This window comes from Monoraphidium neglectum (assembly GCF_000611645.1).
Source record: "Monoraphidium neglectum strain SAG 48.87 unplaced genomic scaffold scaffold00303, whole genome shotgun sequence".
Lineage (NCBI taxonomy): Eukaryota > Viridiplantae > Chlorophyta > Chlorophyceae > Sphaeropleales > Selenastraceae > Monoraphidium > Monoraphidium neglectum.
The window spans coordinates 2349-23536 of record NW_014013325.1 but is presented as its reverse complement, the minus strand read 5'-3'; the positions used below and the strand labels follow the sequence as shown (position 1 = coordinate 23536).

Below are 21188 nucleotides of genomic sequence, written 5' to 3'. Positions count from 1 at the left end.
GCCGCCACTCCCGGCGAGCCTCCGGCTGCGGCGGGGGCGGCGTCAGTGGCGCGGGGCCAGCGGTCTCGGCGGTCAAACACCAGGGCCCTGACTCGCGTGAGGTTGGGGTGGTCCAGGCTGCAGCTGATGGCCACCTCGTCCTGCAGGCCAGGGGGGGGCAGGCGGCTCGTGAGGGGGCACGCGGAACGGACGGGCGGGTGGACATGCATTTGAGGACCCGGGCCATACGGGTTGGTGTCACCCGATGCTGCTGCTGTCGCAAAGAAGGTTGTGTGTTACCCTAGGATCAAGATACAAGTGGGTGGGCCCCATCACTTCAGATGTACTTTATTGTATATGTATGTCAGACATTGTTTTCTTTTCATTTTGGTATCGAATTGTGTGCTGTGGCCTGTCTTGTCCTGGCTGCCGTCACCCTGTCCAAGCGGGCGATGCGGACGCAGCCGGGCAGACCCCGCTCGCTGCAACTGTGTTGGTACATAATATCATAAAGGGCCGATGTGAGGTCACCTGATGATCCCACAAAATGTGCGCAGGCGCACGCACACCCACACCCACACCCACACCCGTCCCATACCCAAACCCAAACCCACACAAGCCCTTTCCCACACTCTCACCTGCGCCTTGCCATCTGGGGAGACCTCCGCCAAAAACATCTTCAGAGCAACATCATCTCCGTCAAGCTTGGCTGCGGGTACAGGCGTGGTTGAGGGTTGACAGCTCAGGCATTGGAAATGACTACACGCAGGGATGAGCACGAGCAAGCCGCACACATCCCTTCAACATCCGCAACTGGCGGTAAGCCAGCCGCCTGCAATCAACTCCGTCTGATTGATTCAGACCGGACGCGGCCTTTGTGTTGGACAAATGCACTCGCGCCCGCACCTCGGAAGCACTCCCCCGACGCGCCCTCCCCCAGCGGCTTGGTCCTGTCTATCTCCAGGTCCGACACGTCCACCGCCCGCACGCCCTCGGTGCTCGGCACGCGCGCGGCCGCGGGGTTGCCGCCGAGAGAGCACCACGCCAGGGACGGGAGCGTGGAAGCGCCACCAGCGCCGTCGGCGCCGCTGCTTTCCGGCCAGGCGGGGAGGGTGCCTGCTGCGAGGCGGAACAGCTCGAGCTTCGGCAGGCGCAGGAGGTCAAGGGGCAGGGAGGTCCAGGGGTTGAACGAGGCCTGCAGCTTGACGAGGGACTCGAGGGCGCCGAAGCCTGGGCGGTTCGCGGCGCGCGGTGAGGTGTCGGCGTAGTGCGCAAAACTCAGGGGGTGGTGCCGCAAACTTTGGATGGCGTGAGTGCAGTTCCAGTGTGCAATTGCTGCTGCAGCAGGGACGCCAGCAGCTGGCGTTAATGGATCGAGGCTTGGGGGTATCAATAAGCACATGCAGAGGGTGTTGAGAAACTTCCGCATCTCAGGACTTTGATCAGACCCAGGTCACCCTCAGCACTCCCAGCGCGTGTCCCATCTAGGACAGCGCACGCAGCACCCCCTGCGGGTGCGCACCCTGCGGCAGCTCCGACAGCTCGTTGTCGGTTATGAATAGCTCCACCAGGCGAGTGAGCCGCGTGAAGCTGCTCGGAAGCTGCGCCAGCGCGTTGGACTTCAGGCCCAGCTTCCTAGGGGTCCGCCAGGGGGGGGACGTGCGCGTCGCCAGCACGTTCAGTCAATAGCTCTGGGGTGCTTCCAAGCATTGCGGGCTGTGAGCATAGCGTGTCAAACGCTTCCTGCAAGTGGGCCAGACCCGGGTGGGCAGGGGTGTTGTTCGTCCGCCCACCTCAGGTTCACCAGGGAGCCGAAGCCGTCCGGGAGCTTGGTGAGCTTGTTGCCCATGAGATTCAGGGACTGAGGAGGCGGTGGCGGCGCCGCGCGGGGTGGTTCAGGAAGGGGTCGATGTGATGGACGAGGCCGCGGGGGCTGCGGTTGGCTTTGACTGCTGGGCGGTACAGCGGCTCATGGGAGTAACTGCAATCGGGCTATGGGCAGCAGCATGGCAGGCCGGGCCCCGCATGGGCGCGCGCCGCCGGCAAGCAAGGCAAGGGCGTCACGCAGACGCTCACTGTAAGGCCCGTGAGGGCGCAGAGGTGGTGCGGAAACATGACCAGCTCGTTCCTGATGGGGTGGGGCCGCAGGAGGTGCGGCCGGTCGTCTCACAGATCATCAAGTGGAGTGGACATGCAAGCCGGGACGTGGACACAACAGACCAAGCAAACACGTGGCGAATGTGTGCTCGCACTTGAGCAAATTGGCTTGCAGTCAGGGATGCAGAAGCGCAAGCACATCCCTTATGTGTATGTTCAGGTATAAACGCCCAAAACACACACACACACACACACACACACACACACGCACGCACGCGGGCCCGCGCACATGCACACAAGATGGCGCGCGTGCAGAAACACAGACAAGCAACCTGTGCAGGTCCAGGTCCCGCAGCCGCGAGAGCTGCGCCATCTCAGCAGGTAGCGCCAGCAGGGTCCCATTCGTCACAGCCAGCACCTGCAAGAATATGCGAGGGGCGGCCTCGCAGCTTCGACAAAACATGCATGAGGTGGCGACCGCGTGCTGCTGTGGCGCTGCAGCATGGTCTTCGCGGCGCATGCGTGCACCTGCAGCTGCCACAAACATGCTCAAACCCGCCGAGTGCCCAAGGAGCAGACGCCCCAGCTGCCTGGGCAGGTGCTGGGTGGCGCATGCGAGGCGGCGCATGCAGGGTGGCGCATGCAGGGCGGCACATGCATGGTGGCACATGCATGGTGGCACAGCCCGTGTGCCTACCTCTAGGCATGCCATGTTGCCCACGCTGTGCGGCAGCCCCGTCAGGAAGTGGCCACGCAGCACGAGCCGCGTCACCCGCGAAAACGTCGACAGCAGCGGCGGCCAGCAGCTCAGGCGCCGGCCGGCCCCGGCCACCTCCACCTCCTCCACCTCCTCCGCTGCGGCTCGCGACAGGTAGCCATCGTGGGTGGCCTGGGTGTTGGCGGAAAGCGCGGGGCACGCGGAGTGTGGTGTCAAACGCACGGGCAGCCTCTGGTGCCTCCATTAGCATGCAGGAACGCAGCAGCCTTTCCGGGCGATGCGGCTGCTACACCACCAAGCGCGTGCTCTGATTCGTAGCCAACGCACGAGCCCATCTATACATGCTGAGTTCAGCGTGTAGACCCAGGTGCGTTGTTTTGGGCACGCCCTGGGGACGGCGCTGGTTCGAGTGCTGCACAGCAGCGATGCTGCACCGCAACCGATACCGCACCTCCACCAGCTCATGGAGTGTGCTGATCTTTCCACTGGATGGAGCAGCCTCCAAGGTCATGGTATTTTGAATGATACACGGGCCGAAGCAGCGTTGGCCCTGCTGCATGCGACGCTGCGTGCCCAGTGATACACGCTTTCAAGCTCAGTAATGTATGGTACAAACACTGAGGTTAATGCTGTCAGCGCGCACCTACAGTACAGCCTCGTGAGTGATCTCATGCCCGGCTGGCCTGAAGTGACTCGACCCAGCTTTGTGTTGAGCCTGAGGGCAGTCATTGGCCGCGCGTTGGCGTCCAGATCGTATCAGCAAGCCACATACAGCTTCCTCATCTTACACCTGCCGAAGCACCACGGAAGGGGGGTGCCTTCAGCAAAGTCAAACGTTGGCGTCCGACTCAGACTGCGCATCCCTTTGGCGGGCAGCAAATTAGGCACGATAGGCGGCAGATAGGACCACCAACCCCAAGGAAAATTTGCATGAGAGTCCTGAAACATACAAACCCAAATGTGTGCCAGCATGACCCCTTGTTTGTGCAGCGATCCTTGCTTACTGTACGCTTGAGCCCATGGCCAATGCTGCCCAGATCCTCGAAAGAAAACAGCACGCAATGCAACGTCAAGAAAGGTCAAAGATTCAAAGCACCTTACACAGCACGGTGCATCCCTGCCGCGGCTAACCCCACACGAGCGGGCGGCTTCCCCTCAATGCTCTTTGGGTGCCCGCACCTGCCGGGTCTGCACCGCTGTAAGTCATCATTTTTAGTGGATATATCTGCTAGGATGTCAATCTGACAGCATAGGGCACCCTAGTGCCGGAAACGGCGCATAAGCACACCACAGAAGTCGCATCTGGAACCAGAAGCGGCAGGACTCTAACCCCGGTAGTGGTGAAAGCTGCGCCGTGGTTCAGGTGTGGCAGCACACGAAAACCATTTGCAGACAATATATTTTCATGTCACTCGGGAGCGGGGGCTCGGCCAACTGCGGAAAGTACTTCGAGCGATGGGTCCTCGCGGTGTCTGATAGGCGATCAGCGCCGTTCCCGGGCTCGCTCAGCTCGGTATGCCGGTGCCACCAAAGCGTTTACAGCCTTCAAGGTTGTTAGGTGCGGCACTGCTGCCCGTGCGGGCCCAGATTGGGCACGGCGGTCAGCCGGTGGCCGGTGACGCTTGGAGTGTGGGTGCCGGCTTCGGCATGCGACTTCCAAGACGGGTTTGGGGGCCCAATTGCCCGCCGAATAGGTGGCGCAGCGGCAAAGTGGCTTTGTCTATACTATCACAATCACGTGGGGCCAGGGCGTGGGCGCGGCACGCAGGCTTCGCCTGGCAGCGCCGCATGCCATTTCCCAGATCTGCCAGCAGCGTCACTGCAGACGCTTCCGCCGGGCGACCGGCCGCGCACAGCCCGATCCAAACTCCGCAAACCGCAACTTGCGCCGATCTCTGCAGTGCACCTGGAGAAGGAGTTGCACAAACAGAGACGCGAGCTGGCGGCGGAGCGCGCGCGCAACACCCAAGCCCGCGCCCACGTCGAATGGCTAGAGGCCCTCATCGCCGTCAGCAGCGCGCTGCGGCAGTCCGGCGCGATGGCCGGGCCCGGTGACGACAGTGCCGATGGTGGCGGCGGCGAGCCAGGGGCTGATGGCGAGTGGGAAGCGGGCGTCGATGCGGCGGTTGCGCGGCTGGCCGCGACGATGCAGGCGCGCCCCGCGGCAGGGCCGGGCGCCGCGGCAGCGGCGCCAAGCGCGCGGCTGGCCTCGTCGGCCGAGGGGTGGGGAGCAGGGAGCGAAGGACGACAGAAGTTCGAGCGTGGCCAGACCAGCAGCGAGGCCGCCGGCCGCGACAGCGTCATGCTCTCTGGCGACGCCGCAGGCGGCCCCAGCAGCGGCGGCGCGACGCAGCAGGCGGCGTGCCCAAGAAGCGCCGGTCTGATGGCTGCGTGCCCAAGCGAGACCAGCAGTGGCTCCCTTCCGAGCAGCTGGAACGGACCTGGGCAGAGCGACAGCCGGATGTCAGAGGGGGCACTGCAGGCGGCGGAGGCAGAGCTGCCGCCAGCAGAAGCGACTGCGGTTGGCGAGGCGCCGCCAGCTGGGGCGGTTGGGACGACGACAAGCGCCTTCATCCGCAGGTGAGGCTGGTAGTAGGCATCCCAGCTGGCTGGCAATGCCCTGGCTGGGATCTGTGGTGCAAAACCTAGTTCATGTTCCCACATCAACAGCTTCTGTGGTTTGCCCTGTTCTGGCGGCACAGTGAGGCGGCCCACCTGTCCCTGCTCCTGCACGACAATCCATACAAGCCACCTTGCCCTCGCTCATACCTGTTCGCACTCCGCTGACACCCCGCTCTTCCCCCAACCACCCGCACGTCGAGCAGCATCATCGCGGCCGTGGGGGTGGCGCAGGGCAAGCGCGAGTTTGCGGCCTGGTGGCGCGACGCTGTGCACGGCGTGGCGCTTCTAGCGCAGCAGCAGGGGCTGGAGGAGTCCGAGCGGGGCGAGCTGACGCGGGTAAGTTGTGACGCTCTCTTCATCACTGCACACGCTTGTGTATCTCCCAGGCTCAGGCCTGCGATGCGAGCCTGTCATGCTGTGCACGACTCTCGCATGCCTCTGTACTGTTGGGTGCGGCGCCACTCACACGTCCATGCCAACCATGTCGTGGCTCAATACTAGCTCAGATCATCGCATGGACCGGCACAAGCAACACTCCTGCACCACCCAAACCCTGCGACGCAGCAACTGCATGAGATGGGCGCAAAGAACATCAGCCTGTACATCTGCGACGCCCCTTCACACCTCTGGTGAATTCTCGGCCTGTGCTTCGGACAGCCGGCACAGTTTTCTTCAAACCTCTGTACAATCCCTGTCACATGCCGTGTTGCAGTATCTGCTGGGGCTTGTGTAATCAAGCTATGGCTTATACTGCACATGTAACGCTAACCTGCGGGTCGTCCTGTGCAACAACCCATCGTCATGTAGTTCAGAATGCAAAACGCTGACGATCGGTCTGCAAGTTGCCAACCTCCTCGCACAAACACACATCCATCAACAGGTATTTCGAGCTGTTGTGCGAGAAGCTCACCACTGGCGAGGCGGCGGAGGCGCCGCCTACTGTCTGGGGACGCGCACTGACAAGCATGAAGCTCGGCCCCCTGCAGGTGAGCCCTTTCACCCCCGCACTCCAGTGCCCAGCCGGGAGGCCGCCAGGCGATTTGCTAGCTGCCTTGACAGCGCCGCCGTGGTGCATGACGGCTCAGTCAACAGGGCGCGCCATTCAGCTGTGTTTGAGGCCTGCTTGCCCAGATAATAAGGCGCAGTTGCCAGCCGACGCTTTGCCAATACATGAAACGATACATGTGCGAGCCCCGGCCCTTATTTGACACTTACAATCACACCAACAACCTCCACTGACTATCAACATCCACGACACGACACCATTTACTAAGCAAAAATAATCCCTGCTCACATCTGAGGCTGGCCACATCACCTCGTAACGCATCTGCATACGCGAGCAGACTGCAATATGTTCCCGCGCATTCCCCTCCTCCCGCCCCCAGAGCTTCCTGCTCGACGTGGCAGGGAAGTGGTGGCGCGGCCAGGAGGCGGAGCTGCGCCGGCGGCGACAGGTCCTCGCGGCCAGCGCCCTGTTCGCTGCGCCGGGCGACTACGAGCACCAGTCCGAGGTTGCCGAGGAAGCCGCCCGCCTGCTGGCGCTGTACAACACGAACCTCGTCCCCGTCATGGTGCTGCTCAACACCGTCGTCCTCGGGCCGGAGCAGATGGCAAACTTTTACGTCCAGCCGTGGCCTTGGATGCCCGTGGTGACATCACTTGTCGACGCCGTGCAGCAGCGTGTCGCGTCTAAGCACACGCGGCAGGCGCAGCCGCCGTAGCAGGCGGGCTGGGTTTGAGCCAGCGTCGTGCCGGCTGTCTGTCGGCTTGAGGGGTTTGCAGTGGGAACATTGCGGGATGGGTAGGCTGGCACGCCGGCGGCATCGCGGGCGCCTGGAGCTTTTTCGCAATTGCCTCGAGAATCCACCATGATCTGCTGCTAATCTGGACAGGCCCTGGTCGGCGAGACCAGGCGGCCGCGGTTGCACTGCACTCTCTCGGACTGTCGGGATGAACCTTCGCAAACATTTGACGAACATGCGCCTCGTCAGGGGTTTGGGGTAGGCTGGCCGAGGTTTGAGAATCCCGTTTAGTTCTTTCGCCACTCTGCGCAAGCTTGGCGCGACGGATGGCGGTTTTGCTGTCTGCCGCCCGCGAACTAGCAGCCCAAGAGAAGGGATGGGCCACACACTGTCGTGCTTGCGCAAAGCGCAGCAGCCTAGGACGAATTGCATGCACATGCAGCACAGACACGAACATGCATCAAGTATCACGAAAAACCACGGCTCATGCGCACGTACATTTTCACGCATTCATGTTTAGCCCATGCTTGGCTGCTTTGTTAGCCCCAACCCCCCTATTGCCGGGCTAATGCACGCACAGCTGGCGAGGCGTGGGGGCAGGCAATGCACCTGCCGGCACTGCTTCCGCTCTGCCTGCTCTTGTGAAGCGCGTTTGCCTGCAGGCAGCAGCGGCAGCGCTCACGCCGGCAGATTGATTAGTCATATTTTTGTTCTGGTGCAGGCAAGTACGGCCCCGGTCGCCCACCCGCACCCAATCCCGTTGCCGCCACAACAGATACGCCGCAGGCGTCCTCCATGCCTCAGAGCGCCGTCACAGCTGCGCAATTACAAACACCATCTGTTCTTGTAAAACCAGCATTGTCCAGGCGTTACACCAGAGCACATTGCACAGTTCACAATTTGTCAAGCAATGCAGCGCAAGAGCAACGCGAGCGCCAGCTCAGCGGTAGCGCCCATAGGCGCGGCCGTCGGCGCGTTTCTGCCCCTGCGTCGGCAGCGCACGATTGTCAGGGAGGCCAGGGAGCGCGTGTTGTTGGGTGCAATAACAGAGTGTGTGCGGGGCAGCTGACAGCGTGCCCTGCACCAAGCGGGCATGCTGACATCAGAAAAGCAAGCACGCCTGCCCCGCACTCCTGGGGCCCAGCCGCACATGGCATGGCGAGTCTGCGGCCTTGACGCATGCGCCTGCGGCGCTGATGAGGCGAGGTGCACGTGCAGCAGCAGCGGTTGGTTGAGATCAATTGTACACCCCCCAATTGTGACGGCCCACACACCTGCAGGGTGATGACGATGCTGCGTGACCCACCGCGATCCCGGTGTTCGTTAAGGTACACGCCCTGGGCCGTGTGCGTGTGTGTGTGTGTGTGTGTGCGTGTGTGCACATGTGTGTGGATGTGCGTGTGTGCGGCTTTCTAAGCGTGTACACCAGCGGCTACATGGATGCCACCCACCATGGACAAGAGCGTGTGCACATGTTGATGCACAACTGTATCTCAGCCGCATGATGCGGCAGTGGGCGCAGAAGGTCAAGGCAGCAAAGTAGCGGGCGTTGCAGCGCCCCATCGGGGCGCCTACTCACCTGCCAGGTGCCCAATGCTAGGCGCCCCTTGGAGATGGGCACCTGTTGCGGCGGGCGCGAGGGGGAGCGAGAAGGTGACTCGCCGCCTCATTTTAATGAAGCGGTCACAAAGGAGCGCAGATCGAAGTTATGCGGTGGCACAGGGCAACACCCGTGTCCCTTGCGCAAGCTGGTGCGCACCCGGCGCCCCTGGGGCACGTGTCCCCCATGCACCCTTTCCCAACACACACACACACACACACACACACACACACACACACACACACATACATACACACACGCACACACACACATGCACACACACACACACACACCGTTAGGCTTGCCCCCATCAGCGACGACTTGACGTGTGCGGGCATGTCATCAGGCCCCTCATCATCATGGCGGTACATCTTGCCCTCTGGCGCCAGCCGGTCCAGGGAGTCCTGCAGTAGGGGTGCAGCACGGACGCGGGGGCACTCGCATCCTGCAACCATGGCCGAGAGCCACAATGGCATGGCTGCTGGGCTCGGCGGACTCGGGCAGGCCGATGCAACACCAGCGTTGCAGCGACCAGTAATCAACCGGCCCCATTACGGTCTCGCTCCTATGGTACTGCCAGCAAAGCCAGAGGCTGCTCGGTTGCTACCTGGACTGCCTGCGCTGCATGTGCTGTCTGGAATAGGTGGACTGCCTGCACTGCAGGGCCGATGTGTAAAGGGCCGATGTGTACTGATCGTATTAAGCTCACGTTGAGGTCGAGCAGGACGTCTGGTGACGCGTTCTCGTTTATGGTGAGTGACGCACTGGTGTGCAGGATGAAGATGTTGGCCAGGCCCACCTGGTGGAGTGAGTCAGCGGGACCAGCAGGGCGCACGTTGTCGGGCAGAGGGGGCAGACTCGGGGTCGCAGGGCCTCTGATGGGCCTGAGCATGCGGATTTGACCGAAGGTTCTGAAACAGGGGGCCTGTGAGGCTCGGTGCCAACCAGCCGTCACCGGTGTGTGCGACGCGTGGACGCGGGCGCCGCACGCGCCATCTCCGGCCCGCACCTCGTACTCCGCAATCTCAGGTACCGCCTCGTAGATCTTGTTGGTGATGATGTGGCAGCCGCGGCGGTGCTGCGGCAGCGAGATGGTGCGCTGGGACCTGCAGGTAGAGAGGGCATATGTCGATGTCTGAAAAGGGGCATGAATCAATTCAGCTGCAAAAAGAGTTATTCAATGGCAAGTTTCCTTGATTAGAAAGGGGTTTCCAACAATGAAGCTTATGCGAGGTGGCTTTTCTGCTTCAAACACAGCAAGGTGGTGCCGGTGAAGGGCGCGCCTTTGGTCGTCACTCACCATGCTGCAGCCGGAGCCTCTTGCTGCTGCTGTTGCTGCTGCTGGCCTGCGTTTAATGCATTTGCCTCCATGTCAGAAGCATCGCCGCCGCCGCTGAGGCAGCTGTCATGGGGAGCGGCGGCGCCAGCTGAGCGCTGGCCGCTCGCTGCTCCGGCAGCGGCGAGCGCCAACGCAGCGCCGACGCCGATCAAGACGCGCCTCGCACCTGCTCCTGCAGCCGCCATAGTCCTCAAGCCACAGGTATTGCGAAAGACTGGGCGAAACTGTGCGGCGCGGGAGCTAAAGACGCTGTGCTTGACGGCTCTCATCGAAAGCACGACACTGATCTGCGGTATGTTTGTGGGGTTTCAACAGCGCTATAGCACGCTTCTCGATGCGAACTTGGGCAGGTGCGCACGGTGTGCCTTGACGGGGCGCAGAGTGATTGGGGCGGTGACAAAGTGACGCCTGTTCTGCACACAGAGCCACAGTACTTCAGCTCAACGGCACATGTCATGCCAAACGAGGTAGTGCTTCTTCACGTTAATGCTCGAACCCATCTGCTGCTAAATGTGCTGCTGACTTCATTGTCATCGCCCGTTTGACCAGTCGCATTGTCACTGCACGGGTTCTATTCAGGCCCGTCCATTGCGTCACCCCAAAATCTTGTGAGAGATCTTCCCGTATTCGGGTTGCCCACCACCTGCAATTTTCATAACTTTCTCACCGCCCTTGTGCTGGGCGGTAACCGCCGCGCCTGAACGCGTCGTCTGTGTGATTAGTTGTGGCGACCCCACAGCACCAGGCTGCAAGCATGCACCCCAAATGTGTTGCATGCAGCCAGCGTTGATTTGTTTTCCATTCAGCAAAGTGATGGAGAGGCAGTGACATGAGATCGGTATTGCATGTGTCACGCACAGGTGCATGCACAATCATATCTGAGGTATTTGCAAGTCACAGCTCGTGAGTCCAATAACGTCGGCAAGAGCCAACACCGCACATGGTAAGGGCCTGGACTCCCCCTGTGAATGTTTGCTTGCACACCCGCCAATCCTCATCGAGCAACCCTCATGCCTGCGGCAAACAGGCACTTTGCATAATCAAGATCATGTAGAAGCCCTGTCATGACATCAGACAACTGGGCATCCTGCAGTGCTCCAGGAGATGAGCAGACTGGTGCTGCGCATGCTTCATTCCGGTGCAGGCGTGCAACGCAGCAGCCGCCCGGTGGTTTCTGGAGGCGGCCGTCAGCAGTTCTTTGCGCGTGAGTGGGACACGGTCATTCAAAAAGTTCCTTGATGGTCTATTAGCCTGCCAAAATCAGACATCTGAGACCTCCCGTGGCGTCGCGGACCCGGACACCGCTCGCACCCAGGCCGTCAGGCTGTTCGTACCTTGCTCAGTAGTAATGGCTGCGGATAAAAAGCGCAAGCGGGGGCCAGAGAGTCCCGGAGGACCCCAGGTGATTTGCGATCAATCGTCGTGACGGCGGCGCAGCCATGCTAAGGACAAGCGCGCCTTAAAAGCTTGTTGTGTGTTCATATAGCATGCTGTTCGCCTGCCGCCTACCGTCTGGGAGTTGCCGTGCCAATGCGACCGCCGCTGCACTCCCGCTGCCGCCGCTGCTGCTGCCGCCCTGCGACGAAGGTTGGCTGCGCGCCGCGCTCATGCCGTACCTCATCCCTGCGCCCTTTCGCCTGGCTGCCCTGCAATCCTGACTGACAGCTCTCCAAGAAGCAGAGGAAGGAGTTGGCAAAGGCGGCCAAGAAGGAGAAGAAGGCAGCCAAGAAAAGGGAGAAGAGCGCAGCCCGGCTGGCGACAAAAAGGGAGGGTGCGGTGCCGCTGACCAACGCCGAGATAAAGGCGAAGCGCAAGGAGCGGCGCGCAGAGCGCAAGGCGGCGAAAGAGGCAAAGATCGCGGCGAGGGAGGCGCTAGAGAAAGCCAGGGAGGATAAGCGCCGGGCCAAGATATTGGCGCGGCGCGAGGCACGCATGGCGAAGCAGGCTGCGGCCAATGACGGCTGCGGCAGTGATGTCAGCCTTAAGAAGCTGCAGCCTGCTGCACAGGAGCCGGCCCCAGCTGCCAAGCCCGCTGCGAAGAAGCCGGCAGCGGCCGCCAAGCCCGCCGCCGACGCAGCCGCCAAGGCCGCGGCCAGCAGCAGCAGCAGCAGCAGCAGCAGCAGCAGCAGCGACGACAGCAGCAGCAGCGAAGATGAGCAGCCGGCCGCCACGAACCCGGCGCCGTCCAAGGCGGCCGCGACAGCCGCCAAGCCTGTCGCCAAGGCAGACAGCAGCAGCAGCAGTGATGACAGCAGCGACTCGGACAGCGACGAGGAGAAGCCCGCCGCCAAGAAGCAGGCCGTGGCTGCCAACACTGGTGCTGCCAAACCTGTTGCTGCCAAGCCTGCTGCCAAGCCTGCTGCCAAGCCTGTCAACAGCAGTAGCAGCAGCGACGATGACAGCAGCAGCAGCGACGACGAACAGCCGCCCGCCAAGAAGCAAGTGGTGCCGGCGCCGGTCAAGGCGGCGGCGGTGCCCGCCAAGCCCGCTGCCAATGCAAAGGAGAGCAGCAGCAGCGACGGCAGCAGCAGCAGCGACTCGGAGAGCGAGGAGGAGAAGCCTGCCGCCAAGGAACCGGCGGCTCCTGCTGCAAAGCCTGCCGCCAAGCCTGCGGCGAAGCCTGCTACCAAGGCGGACAGCAGCAGCAGCAGCAGCGACGACAGCAGCAGCAGCGACTCGGAGAGCGAGGAGGAGAAGCCTGCCGCCAAGCAGCCGGCGGCTCCTGCTGCAAAGCCTGCCGCCAAGCCTGCGGCGAAGCCTGCTACCAAGGCGGACAGCAGCAGCAGCAGCAGCAGCGACGACAGCAGCAGCAGTGACTCGCAAAGCGAGGAGGAGAAGCCCGCCGCCAAGAAGCCAGTGGCTCCTGCTGCAAAGCCGGCCGACAAGCCCGCGGTGAAGCCTGCTGCTAAGGCGGACAGCAGTAGCAGCAGCGACGACAGCAGCAGCAGCGAGTCGGAGAACGAGGAGGAGAAGCCCGCCGCAAAAAAGGTGAATGCGCCGGCCCAGCCTGCCACCAAAGCCGCCAAGGCTGACAGCAGCAGCAGCAGCGACGACAGCAGCAGCAGCGACTCTGATGAAGACGGCCAGGAGAAGAAGGTAAGGCAGCTGTGGTGGCGGGTGCGCCCACGCTCTTGTTGAACGACGGCAAGCCGATCCTCGCCTAATGCTTTGGGGCTGCGGCGCACCGCGATGCCCCAATCGGCACGGGGGCGCTGCGCCGGTCCAGCTGCGGTGCCTCCGTCTGGCGCCCCGGCGCACTCCCTTTCCAGCCAGCACCCGTAAATGTCTGACACTAACTCCCTCGCAACTGCAAACGCCCCAGACCCCCGCCAAGCCCGAGACCCCTGCCAACGGCGCCGACAAGCCCGAGACCCCCGCCAATGGCACCGCCAAGAGCGCGAGCGCCGGCGCGAGCGGGGGCCGCGACACGACGGGCGCAAAGGCGTTCAAGCGGGTCAACGACGAGGAGTGGCTGGGGAAGAAGGGCAGCATGAGCAACCACTACGAGGACACCTTTGGCCAGAGGTGCGGCCGCTGATCGCATCGGCTGGGGCTTCGCACCCCGCGCTCTGCGTGCCAGGGGCCCACTGCACACCGAGCGGCAGCAGGTTTGAGCGCGGCTGGTTTGAGGGTCGGCACGCCCCTGCCGCTGTGTCGCCCGCATGCTGCACTGTTCGCTTGCGCCTGCCCCGCACCCCGAGTCCTGACCGACACCGCCAAACCCGGCCCCCCTCAACCCGGACCCCTCGTTCTCCCCTTGCAGTGGCTGGGGCTTCAAGGCGCAGCAGGTGCTTGGTGCGGTGCGCGGCAAGGACTTCAGGCACGAGAAGACCAAGAAGAAGCGCGGCAGCTACAGGGGCGGCCAGATCGACTCCAACGCCACCTTCAGCTACAAGTTCGATTCGGACTAAGGGGCGGAGGTGGCCAATAGGCAGGCGCGTGGGCAGGGCGCGCGGTCGGGCGCCCGGCGGTCGCGGCGGCAGGGGCGGCCGTGCGTCCTGCGGCCTCGGCGCGACGCGTGCCCGGCGTAAAGCGAGGGCGCGCTGCGGCGCGGCTGCGCTGCTGAGCATGTGCTCCCTCCCAGCCTCCTGGACTGGCATGGATTGCATTGTTCGGCACGAACGGCTGGGCAGCTGGCGGGGACTGGCTTGCTCTGAGGCGGGATTTTTAATGGGAGCATTATGCAGGAGAGTTTCAAGATCTGTGGGCGAGGCTTACAGCGATACCATGGGTAAAAGCTTGATCCTTCCATAGGCTGCAAATATCGGACAAGTCAGTCGCCGAGCTGCCTTGACCGGCAATGGGCGCCGGCACAGCGGTTGGTGGGCGGGCGATGGAGTTCCAGGGCGTCTGAAAACCACTCTTCAGCATGGGTCCAACATATGTGGGCCCTAATAAGCTGCGCTGACAGGCATTTCGAAATGAAGCCTTTTGGGGGGGGGCACAGACGGGCATGAAATGCATGCGGGATTGCGACAGTAGTGGTTGTGTCCACGCAACGCGCCTGGGGACCAGTGTTCTGTAGCATGTAAACCATGCGATAGTCCAGCACTGCGCCTCTGGTCCCATCACATGCCTCCACTCAAGGCACCCGCGGCACTGCCGGTCACACCCGCCGGCCGTTCTTGGCCCGGGACGCGCGTCGTCTGCGGCACGTTGCTGACCCTCAGCAACCCCTTCACCGCCGACTTGGAAGCGTGGTTGCAAGGCGTTCCCCTGACAGGGGCGCCATCTACACCGCCGAGGCGATCCTCTCAGCATGGTCGCAACACAGTCCAGCTTCGACCCGCACGGTGCGTAGCATGAATTGGAGCTTTATAGCACTCTATATGAGTCGTCACGGAAGCGTAAGGGCTCCTTGAGCCGCGCGCTCTTCCATCCTCGCTTCCTGTGCGCTCCCCCTATGTGTTTGGGCTTCTATGTGGCTCACTGATGATTATCTCATCTCTTTTGCACCGCAGCTGTGGACCTGCAAACCCTCACCGGGTGTGCGGCAGGCGGCGTTGCCGAAGCGCGATGTGACGATGCCGCGGACGTGTATGTGAGTGGACCTTTCACTCTCACTTATACAAAACCATCTGTGATATTCCTCGAATGCTGTGCACAAGTGCGACTGCCATCAGCCGGTCCAGGCCCGATGCGTGCCCCGCTTGCGCGACGCCGCCGGAGCGACTGGCCCGGTGTCATCAGCGCCTCGCCCCAAAACGCTCACCTTCGCCCTCCATGCCGCGCCATGCGGGTCCACAGGACGACGCGGCCCGCGGCATCTGCGACCAGCTGAAGAAGCTCGACCTCGGCGGCGGCAACCACCCCACCAAGCGCCCGGCCCCCGCCCCTGCTGCACCGCCCTCGCCCTCCCCCGCCGCCCCCGCCCCCGCGGCGGCGGCCGGAGCCGCGCCCCCCGCCGGCCCCCTGCCTAGCCTGGATTTGGCAGGCGTGGCGCAGCTGATCCTGAGTGGCCGCGCGCGCAACATCGTGGTCATGGCCGGCGCGGGCATCAGTGTGTCTGCTGGGATTCCAGATTTCAGGACCCCAGGTGCGAGCAGCGGCAGCCGGGAGGGCGGCCTGGGCGCTGTCGTCGTGCACGTGCGTGTGTGCGGCTCTGATCCTGAAACGAGCAGAGGGCAGAGCGACAGCGGCATCGGATCAGACGGCGGCGGCGAGCGGCGGAGATTCGAAGCCGGGCCATGCGGCGTGCGCGCTGCTCGCCACGTCGACGGCCGCCCCCCGCCGCGGCGCTGCCATGCCCATTCGCGGGGGGCTGCCTTGGGCAGCGCCGCCGCCGCTGATAGCCTCCCTTGGAAGCTCTTGCATGGTCCGCAGCCTCTTGGACCGCCTGGCGCGTCGGCCCATACGCAGTCGCACCCACCCTCACCCCTACAGATGCGCTGCACGCGCTCCCCGCCCTTCTCGCCCCCGCCCCTCACCCCCTTGCCCCTCCGCTGCTGCCCCTGTGTACCGTGCGCCGCGCCCGTCCATCTTCCACAGGCACGGGGTTGTACAGCCAGCTGCAGCGGTACCGCCTGCCATACCCCGAGGCGGTGTTTTCCATCGACTTCTTTCGGCGCGACCCGAAGCCCTTCTATACTCTTGCAAAGGTCAGTGGTGTTGAAATGGTGGAGGGATGGACATGTTTCTGTGTGAATGTGCGTGTGTGTTTGTGCGTGCGTGTGTGCGTGTGTGCGTGTGTGCATGTGCGTGTGTGCGCGTGTGGCTGTGTAAGGGCGTGCGCCTCAAAAGAAGTAAGCGTGGAGACGGGGCAGGCGCATCGGGGGCACGGAGCAGGGACAAAAGATGCTGCACTGTGCGAGAACCGGGCGGCATGGCCCCAGGATCAAACGGCGCCGTGCCCCTCCCAAACGCGCGCGCCTAGCGTCGCCGTCGTCCCAAGCACCGCAACCGCGCCCGCTCGCCCCCGCCCCGCAGGAGCTCTTCCCCGGCGGCTACGCGCCGACGCCGGCCCACTTTCTGCTGCGCCTGCTGTCGGAGCGCGGCCTGCTGCTGCGGGTGTTCACTCAGAACATTGACGGACTGGAGCAGCTGGCTGGGGTGCCAGCGGACAGGGTCGTCGCTGCGCACGGCAGCTTTGATTGTAGGTGGCCCCGCTCAATCACCGCATTTGCTATCGAATATGCATGTTTCATGAGATAAGGAGACAAGATGGGGTGGCGTGGAGGCGCGCGGGACGGCGACCAGGCGGCGCCTCGGCCCTGCGCGTGCTGCGGAGCCGTTTGCCGGGCGCGCGTCTGCTCTACAACGTCCGCGCCGCCCCTCGCTTCGGGCGCCGTTATTTGACCTCTCTTCACGGACTCACCCGCGCCGCCGCCGCCCGCCACTCTCCTGTCCCCGCCCCTGGCAGCTGCGCACTGCATCGACTGCAAGCGGCCGGCCAGCATGTACGCCGTGCAGGCGGCGGTGTACGACGACGGCGTCTGCGCCTGCGACGCGTGCGGCGGGCTGGTCAAGCCCGACATCGTGGTGCGACCCCCAGCGGCCCGCGCCGCCGCCCGCCTCCACCGCCGCAGCCCAGCGCCTGCCCATGTGCTCATGCTCGGCGCCGAGCTCGCCGCGCCACGCCGCGCCGTGCTGCGCCGCGCTGCGCACGCTGCGCCGCGCCGCGTTGTGTCCGCCCCTGGCACCGCCGGCGCGCCCTGCGGCTGAGGCGCCCACGCGTGCACCGCGCCCCGGGCCCGACCGGGGTCCGCACCGACGCAGCCAATTGTCCACCCGCCCCCTCCCCTTCTGCCCCTCTTAGTTTTTTGGAGAGCCGCTGCCGGCGCGGTTCCACCGGCGGCGCGCGGAGGACATGCCCCGGGCTGACCTGCTGATCGTGATGGGCACCAGCCTCGTGGTGCAGCCGTTTGCGTCCATGATAGGTGGGGCTGTCCGCTGGCGCGGCGTTGCGGCGACGCTGCGTTAGTGTTTGCCTGCAGCTGGCCGCGCACAGGGGCGTGTGCGTGCGTGCGTGTCATCACGTCGCACGTGCCTATCACCTCACTGCAGCTCAGCCGCCGTCCTCGCGCAACCAACCGCCCCCCCCCCCACCGCCCGCCCAGGCGACGTGGCACCCGACGTGCCGCGCCTCCTGATCAACCGGGAGCGCGTCGGACACAGCCGCGCCGCAAAGGCGCTCGAGCGGCGGCGGCGCGAGGAGGAGGCGCGGCGGAAGCTGCGCGCTTGCGCCAGCGGCGGCGGCGGCGGCGGCAGCCCGTCCCCGAGCGGTGCCAGCGATGAGGCGAACAACGCAGCCGGCACGGTCTCCGACGACGACGCCGCCCGCCCGACCGCCGGCGCCGGCGCCGACGGCATTGACAGCGGCTGCGAGAGCGACGTGAGCGGCAGCAGCGACAGCAGCAGCGGCAGCGGCGCGAGCGGCGGGTTCGACTTTGGTCTGCCGCACAACGCGCGCGACGCGATGCACCTGGGGGACGCTGACGTGGCGGCGCGCCAGCTGGCGGCGCTGCTGGGCTGGGGGGATGAGCTCAAGGCGGCGATCGCGGCTGGCGCGCAGGCGCGCGCGGCGGCGGCGGCGGCAGAGGAAGAGGAGAAGGATTAGAGGGAGTGACGGGTTTTGTCATGGGAGCGGTTGATGAGAGATTGATCTTTCGAAAATGATTGAACTTTAACCGAGGGCTGCGTGCGGCTGGATGCACTAGTGGCAGCAGGGCTGCAAGCTCTTCTGCGGCGGCGATTGTTTCAAACCCCTCTTGGCTTCACATCTCCTGGTCTGTCAGTGCTTGTGGTGGGTGCGACACGGCCTCCTGCGCCATGCGTCGTGCGCGGAGGCTGCCCAGTCGGAGCGCTTACGCTGTGCGCGTCAGGAGCGCACGCGTCCGCGTTCGCAGGGAACGGGCACCTCCTGTTGCGCGGGCCATGTGCTGTAGATGTTTTGCGCGCGTGCAACGGTCCATTACATTTCAGGAACGCGCGTCGTCTCGCAGCTGCCTTGCCTGGCACACTGCGCCAACCCTGTTGCCCATGCGCCCAGGGTACGGGGGCCCACGCCCGCCTCTGGCCAGCAGCAGCTCGGAGCGTGGCGCTCAGGTGCTGCAAGTAGGGGAGCACCCCCTCCAGGATTATCCCCTGCGGCCTCAGACCTGCCCCCTGTAATAGCCTTTACATACTCGACGAATGGTGACGATAAGCCAAACGCGGAAATTTCTCACAGCCACAGGGCAGATTGGTCTTGAAGGGCGATGCCAGCACAGCTGATGTTCATCAAGAATCTTGGACAAGCGTCGCAGCGGCTCACAATGCTGTGCTGTGGGCGCAGCTTGGATGCTTTGCGGTTCACAACAGAACAAATACGACAGACAGCAGACCGCGTGGCAGGCGGAAGCGCGGCGCGGGCCCGTGCCGCCGCCACGCGGCGCCCCGCGCGGCAACTCACCCGCCGTAGCGTGCCGGGCAAGTCCGCGGCGCCTGCGGCAGGCCGCAGCTGGCCGAGAGGGCGGACAGCACCGCGCGGCCCAGCACCGCCGGCATGGAGCCCAGCAGCACGTCCCCCTCCTGGCTGCACCAGCAGCCCGCGGCCGCCCACCTGCGGCAGAGATGGAGCGGTTTGGACACGCGGTTGTTGGTCGGTCGGTCGGCCGGGCCCGTCAACCTGCAACGAGAGGCGGCGCCAGCGCGCTGTTCCTGACGCTGCGTCACACCACCCTACGGCCGGGGGCTTTGGGATGCGGCTCCCCCTCCCCATGCATGGTGCCCCCAGGGCCTGCACACAGCCGCCCAACTACGCCCCGTCAGCTCGACCACTGAGTCGACCCCAGCAAGCCACACACCCCCTTCCCGGCCCCACGCGCGATGCCGACGCCCGCGCCCGCGATCGCGCGCCTCTCAACCCCCAAAACCATCTCAACCTCAAACATATCTCAACCCCCGGACTATCTCAACCCCCAGAATATTTCAACCCCTGAGACACCTCAACCCCCGAGACACCTCAACCCCCCAAACATCTCACCCCTGCAACATCTCGCAGCAGGCCTGCCACGAACCCGACGCGCACTGCGCCATCCCCACCACGCTCCTCACGCACGCCCCCGGCGGCGCCGCCGCCCCCGCCTGCCGCGCCACGGCGGCAGTCGCCGCGGCCGCGGACCCCGCCGCGCCGCCTTCCAGCCCGCCGATCTTTCCGGGCTCTGTCGCAAATATCCGATAGTCGTATCTGGGCCGCGAGTCGCCGGGCAGCGCCACGTCAGCGGGCGTCATCACCATGGAGTGAAATGTGAGTAATGACGCGCCCGCGGGGCCGACGCCGGTGGCGGGGTTTGCGTAGGCGCGGCCGATAAGCAGCAGCGGGGATGGCAGGAACGACCCCTGCGGGGCCGCCGCGGGCGGCGGCGGGGCGCCGGGCGCGCCGCCAGTCGCGTTGACGCCGCCGGGCGGCGCCGCCTCGACGCCGAGGCAGTATGGGATGCCTGCGGCAGTACCGACGGGTGCAGGGGCAGGGGGTCGGGTCCTGCTTTGCAGCGGCAGCTGGGGCTTCAAGCCTGCCAGGCGCAGCGGGGCCCCTGCTCGCGGCGCCCTCAGCCAACACTTTCCAGACCATCAAGGCAGTGTCCCCTGCGATGCGGGCGCGCCGCCGTCGAGACTGCGACTACTGGCGGGAGCGGAAGGGGGGTATGCTTGTACGCGCGGCAGGCCACGCTCGCCGGCCGCTTGCCTGTGCAGTCGCGGCTGAAGGTGACCGCGAAGAGCAGCGGGGACGCCCACTCGTAGGGGGTGCCCTTCAGGAAGCGGTCCGCGCTGCCGACCAGCCCGGTGTCCTCGAAGGCGGTCAGGCCGCGCCGCTGGATTGGGTCCGTCAGCGCAACTGCAAGGGCGGTGTGAGGGTTGTAGCTGCCGGTGTGTGTGTGTGTGTGTGTGTGTGTGTGTGTGTGTGAGGAGGAATTTGCCAGCGGACGGTGTGCAGCCCAGAGCTCAATGAACGGGATAATGCCTGAGGGTCAGATGTGCCGCCAGGTGCTGGTGAAGTTTGGTGGGCCAGCTGTGTGTGCGGCGGCTCTGACGTCCAGGCGCGATTCCATCCTCGAGAGGTGGCTGATTCCACCACTGCATGGGCGCAGATGCACGATTGAGGCGGCGAAAGGCGTGCAACCCACATGGTGCATCTTCTTGGGCTTCTTTCAGAGCGGTGCCGTGACAGCACTAATCCACAAATATTGATGGCGACGAAGCAAAAAAGCAACGCAGCAGAGAAGCAACGCAGCAGGACAGCAGCACAGCACGACAGCAGCACAGCAGCGGCGAGCTGTGGGCGGGCCCGGAGCGGCCCGGCCCCGTAAGCACCCCTCACCGTTGCAGAAGCTGGCTGTCCCTGATGCGGCGTGGTTGACGCCCGCCAGGACCAGCCGCTGACCGGGGCGGTCCAGGCTGACTAAAGGCCACGACGTGATGTATGTCGCGTCCCGATTGTCCCTGAGGGGCGGGGCAAAGGATCAAGCATCGACGCGGCGCTCCTGGGCCGGGCGCGGGCGCGGCTGCAGGCCTGTTTGTGCAGCTGGCTGCCGTGCAGCAGGCGCATCGGCGACGCGTGCGGAGGCGGAGCAAGCTGCGCCGCGCAGCAAGCTGCACCCCGCCCCCCCCCCC

General features: G+C 64.5%; 6 protein-coding genes across 6 annotated transcripts in view; 3 read left to right on the top strand and 3 right to left on the bottom strand.

Annotated features, from left to right (window-relative positions):
• Positions 1-3305, bottom strand: part of MNEG_2632 (Leucine-rich repeat protein lrrA) — a gene marked incomplete at both ends in the record, with an annotated part of 4339 nt that extends 1034 nt beyond the window's left edge. The window contains 7 exons of the mRNA XM_014048895.1: positions 886-1209; positions 1502-1614; positions 1773-1840; positions 2056-2107; positions 2409-2494; positions 2774-2965; positions 3246-3305. Of these exons, the coding sequence (XP_013904349.1) occupies positions 886-1209; positions 1502-1614; positions 1773-1840; positions 2056-2107; positions 2409-2494; positions 2774-2965; positions 3246-3305 (895 nt within the window). The remainder of the gene's footprint in view (positions 1-885; positions 1210-1501; positions 1615-1772; positions 1841-2055; positions 2108-2408; positions 2495-2773; positions 2966-3245) is intronic.
• A 1527-nt stretch (positions 3306-4832) lies between these two features.
• On the top strand, positions 4833-7137 carry MNEG_2631 (hypothetical protein; the record flags this gene model as incomplete). The annotated part of the gene is made up of 5 exons (XM_014048894.1): positions 4833-5017; positions 5620-5752; positions 5981-6045; positions 6297-6402; positions 6802-7137. The coding sequence occupies 5 exons, from the start codon at positions 4833-4835 to the stop codon at positions 7135-7137; spliced, it is 825 nt and encodes a 274-aa protein (XP_013904348.1).
• A 961-nt stretch (positions 7138-8098) lies between these two features.
• MNEG_2630 (hypothetical protein) lies at positions 8099-10129 on the bottom strand (the record flags this gene model as incomplete). Its single annotated transcript, XM_014048893.1, has 7 exons — positions 8099-8143; positions 8433-8495; positions 8738-8779; positions 9052-9162; positions 9468-9557; positions 9768-9864; positions 10059-10129. 7 exons carry the CDS (start codon positions 10127-10129, stop codon positions 8099-8101), a joined length of 519 nt encoding a protein of 172 aa, XP_013904347.1.
• Positions 10130-11445: 1316 nt separating this feature from the next.
• Positions 11446-14008, top strand: MNEG_2629 (hypothetical protein; the record flags this gene model as incomplete). Its single annotated transcript, XM_014048892.1, has 4 exons — positions 11446-11499; positions 11763-13193; positions 13420-13622; positions 13861-14008. 4 exons carry the CDS (start codon positions 11446-11448, stop codon positions 14006-14008), a joined length of 1836 nt encoding a protein of 611 aa, XP_013904346.1.
• An 848-nt stretch (positions 14009-14856) lies between these two features.
• Positions 14857-18153, top strand: MNEG_2628 (NAD-dependent deacetylase sirtuin 2; the record flags this gene model as incomplete). Its single annotated transcript, XM_014048891.1, has 8 exons — positions 14857-14890; positions 15059-15138; positions 15345-15633; positions 16086-16195; positions 16524-16689; positions 16957-17075; positions 17353-17473; positions 17654-18153. The coding sequence occupies 8 exons, from the start codon at positions 14857-14859 to the stop codon at positions 18151-18153; spliced, it is 1419 nt and encodes a 472-aa protein (XP_013904345.1).
• Positions 18154-18983: 830 nt separating this feature from the next.
• The window catches only part of MNEG_2627 (hypothetical protein), a gene marked incomplete at both ends in the record, with an annotated part of 4064 nt that continues 1859 nt past the window's right edge, over positions 18984-21188 (bottom strand). Inside the window, 4 exons of the mRNA XM_014048890.1 lie at positions 18984-19137; positions 19561-19916; positions 20246-20412; positions 20896-21017. Coding sequence (XP_013904344.1) covers positions 18984-19137; positions 19561-19916; positions 20246-20412; positions 20896-21017 — 799 coding nt within the window. The remainder of the gene's footprint in view (positions 19138-19560; positions 19917-20245; positions 20413-20895; positions 21018-21188) is intronic.